The sequence below is a fragment of the Aplysia californica genome, unplaced genomic scaffold (assembly GCF_000002075.1).
Source record: "Aplysia californica isolate F4 #8 unplaced genomic scaffold, AplCal3.0 scaffold00126, whole genome shotgun sequence".
Classification (NCBI taxonomy): Eukaryota; Metazoa; Mollusca; class Gastropoda; order Aplysiida; family Aplysiidae; genus Aplysia; species Aplysia californica.
The window spans coordinates 556,339-560,051 of record NW_004797396.1 but is presented as its reverse complement, the minus strand read 5'-3'; the positions used below and the strand labels follow the sequence as shown (position 1 = coordinate 560,051).

Genomic DNA, 3,713 nt, shown 5'->3' with positions numbered 1-3,713 from the left:
TCCCCCCCCCCCCCCACCCTCAAAAGCAAAAAGGAATTATAAAAAAATAATTGAGATAATCTTAGGCCAATACAATTGATTTGACAGTATACTTTTGTTTGGTCATAAATTAGTTACGTCTTCAACACAACTTGTGCCATTTAGGAATCGGGCTGCTTCAGCCCTGCCTATCAGGATATACCCAGGCCAAAAACTAAAACAAAACGTTCTCAATATTAACTCAGACTGTATGACAACCCTTGTTTTCGAGGTGTGACTTGCTCCAACACTTCTAAGCGGGAAATGATGACAAGCCAATTACTACAGCTGGGGCAAAGAAGACATAATAATGTAAACAAACATGTTGGTGGTGGTGGGGTTTGAATGAAAAGGGTGGGGTTTGGAAGAAAAAGGGTGGGGGTTGAAAAAAAGGGTACGGGTTGTGAGAAAAAAGGTGGAGTTTGGTTGAAAAGAGGGTGGGGTTTAGATAAAAGGATGGGGATGGTGTGAGAACAACTATTTCATTCTACTTGGCTCGAGCTCTGTTTCAAAAGAATACCTGCCCTTCAACCCCTGTGTAGGTTTGAGGGAAAGAAGCTGGAGGAGTGAAGAAATAGGCAAGTTGAACACCAGGGAGGACGTGTACCCCCCACCCCTTTTTTCATCCCTCGTCATCCAAAGCAGCAACACGACATGAATGAATGAACAAAATAATATCTAAAGCCCCATTTATACGCACAGTTCATTGATCGACAAACTGTAGGATATCGAAAGAACGGCGGGCATCCTGTCAACTTCCCGGTAAAACTGAGCGCGGAAACGAGAAATTCTCTCGATATCGAAGGCCAGTCACATGATATCTGGAGAAGCCAGATATTTGCCGGCCGGCAAACTGAAAGTCCAGACACGTCACTAAGTTCGCTTAATAATTATATACGGGGATTTCGCACAGTATGTTGTTGGATGTCATCGCCCGTTTTCGCGTTCACGGAAGAATGTGAGCCGCCAAAACGCGGGTCATCAAAAGCAGTGTCCCACGGAACACGTTCAACGTAGGTTCTGCGAATATTTCGTTAATATCCTCAATATCCAACCCGCTAATAACTAGCAAGATCAACAAGCAGACCGTTTCATAGATCATGGACAGGAGGGAGGAGCAGCTATGGCACTGTACCGCCTGCAATGATACCTATTCTCCAACCTAACAAGTAAGTAAGTTTCCCTCCCTTCACTAAATTCTCTTACCCAAAGACAGTTCGTGTAATGTGAGCAAGCAGATTAATTACTTAATCAAGAGCAACGTCACATGAAACCCTAGTTGTTGGTGCGAGAGAAAAGATGTTATAGATGAATCATGTGTATTGCCTTTGTGATTGAAGCCAATATTGCAGCCGCTGCATGGAAACTATCAATACTTAAAAAAAATCTAACCTCGTACTTTTCTGATGAGAGTTTTGTTTCAAACAGACAATGCTGTTGATGGAAGTCATGAAGGTGGCAGTGATAGTGGTGGCAAAAGTGATGGCATTGCCAACAACAGAATTGGGTTAGACGCCAAACGTGATATATGTTTTGGGGGATAGCTAAGATATAGTGATAGTTATCCTGATGTGTATCAAATTTACTTGCTGATTCCGGAAGCAACGAATTAAAAATAAAATTAAAAAAGAAAACAACAGTAAATCACAATATCACAACAACGATCGACACTCTCTGTGGTACAAAAAAGCTGGGTGGAATGATACCAATTAAAAAACCCAACATATTTTACAGAAAAACGTCATAAAATGATATGTCAAACATATTGAAACTTGACATGCAAGGATATGGGAACTCGGATCGTATTCACGCCCAGTAGTACAAGGTGTGCAGATTTACATGACTGGCTGTGATTGTACCTTCCCATTTACTGACTGCAAGAGGCTATTTAAAGAAGTCTCGTATTCTTTTACTCATATTTAAAGCTTTTTTTCGCTTTAGTCAGATTTAACAACAGAGGGTTACAAAGAGACTTTTCTTTAATAACGATTAATATTATTTGTATAACGCCAATCCCCACTCAACAGCAAGCTTTATGGGCTTTACAACCTATATTATGATTACCCCAGCAGACATGACAGCATTCTGAAACAGTCTCAACTTTCCGGGAAGCATACTACAGTGCAAGTCATGTCATCCACAAACATAATCCATTGGATTTTTACAAGGGCCACTCAATATCACAAAGTACTTCAGACGATTTGCACAGACAGCCAAAACAAGCATGAGCAGTGCACACAGGTAGACAACTGCGACTAGCGCTCTATGATGGTGGCTGCTACACTAATCGCTACCTCAGAATTACTTAGTTCTATCTGACATTTTTGACCGTTTAGAGTTACTTAGACCAAGTATTTAGGCCACAAATCGAATGCTCCATCTACTCTGTCAAAATCGTAGGATTATTTTGAGTCGTTATCCAGAAAATCAAAGAATTGCATTTGAAAAAGCTTGAAATATTGTGAGACTCAAAATGTTTTATGTCAAATTTGTCAAAACTAGGTACTGAGCTGATGGAACTTTGTAATTCTGAGGTAGCGTAATCGGACGAACGTTGAACTCCGGGCCAGTTGCTCACAGAATGACTGCTGCACATTTCTCATTTCATATTGTCCCTTTATCCGACCTTCTTTCTTCCTGAAACTCACATGTGTGTCTACGATGCACAAAAAGCAACATTCATTCCTATCCACTTGTTAAAAAAGAACTCAATTCATTCTGACCTCCTCCCCTCACCAGTTTCACCCACACCCTCTGAGTTGTAACACAGTGTTACAGTGTAGGTCACACGGTACTAAGTATGTCATACATATATTTAATATTTAAGGTGTAAAAGCTTGGGTACGGCTTTGGGCCACTGGTGTCAATTGTATATTAATTGTTTAAAATTCTTACTCAAAAGATGAATCCTTAGTTCTGTTAGTCATCCAACTTGCTGTAACTTTTGACACATAAGTACAACTGGCAACAAGACAATATGAGCCAACAAAGAGCTCGCAAGTACAAGTGTGATGTGATGGAACTAATCTGGTCCCCAGCCTCCCCCACCCCCACCCCCCAGTGGACGTGCAGCGAGTTTTGAGTGAGCAACTGACTGTCTCGAACATAAAGTACGACACCGAAGTAGAAAGGAAACAGATGGTGCAAGAGTTATGATTTATTCTTTACGAAAGCTAGATGGAAACTTCCTTTAAGTTCTATCTACGGACGTTGTTACTTTTCCTCACAATCTTGATTAGGGTGAGGGGTATTCCTAACATCATAGTTTTATAACAATTATAAAATGATATGGTGCGTAAAGTACACCGTTGTTTGACACAGTCGGTGTCAACTGTGAATACGCTAGTGTAAAAATCAATCCATTCAAGGCGACCACTATAATATTGAAAACGTTCATCGCACCTTCTGTCTACTTTTCGTCTTTTGTGAAGTACTCCAAGAAACGACAAGATAATATTATGTAGATATCGACAAGCTACTCACGCCTTGTGTTGACTGCATCTCGTCCAAATCTTCATCGTCTGTGTACAGTTGGGGCGGTCTGCCGATGCACAAAGGACGACGAAAAGTTTTACGAGTAGTTGTGGTGACATTTGGGTAACAAATCTATTGTCATCGTCATGCTACCAATACTAAAGTCATTTTTTGAAGTTTTGTTGAGAAAATTCTAGATTTAAAACAGAGAGAGATGGGGG

General features: G+C 40.6%; 1 protein-coding gene across 1 annotated transcript in view; it reads right to left on the bottom strand.

The window, feature by feature from the left end:
* The window catches only part of LOC100856796 (neurexin), a gene marked incomplete in the record, with an annotated part of 101,003 nt that overhangs the window by 13,478 nt on the left and 83,812 nt on the right, over positions 1 to 3,713 (bottom strand). Inside the window, 1 exon segment of the mRNA NM_001253763.1 lies at positions 3,502 to 3,561. Coding sequence (NP_001240692.1) covers positions 3,502 to 3,561 — 60 coding nt within the window.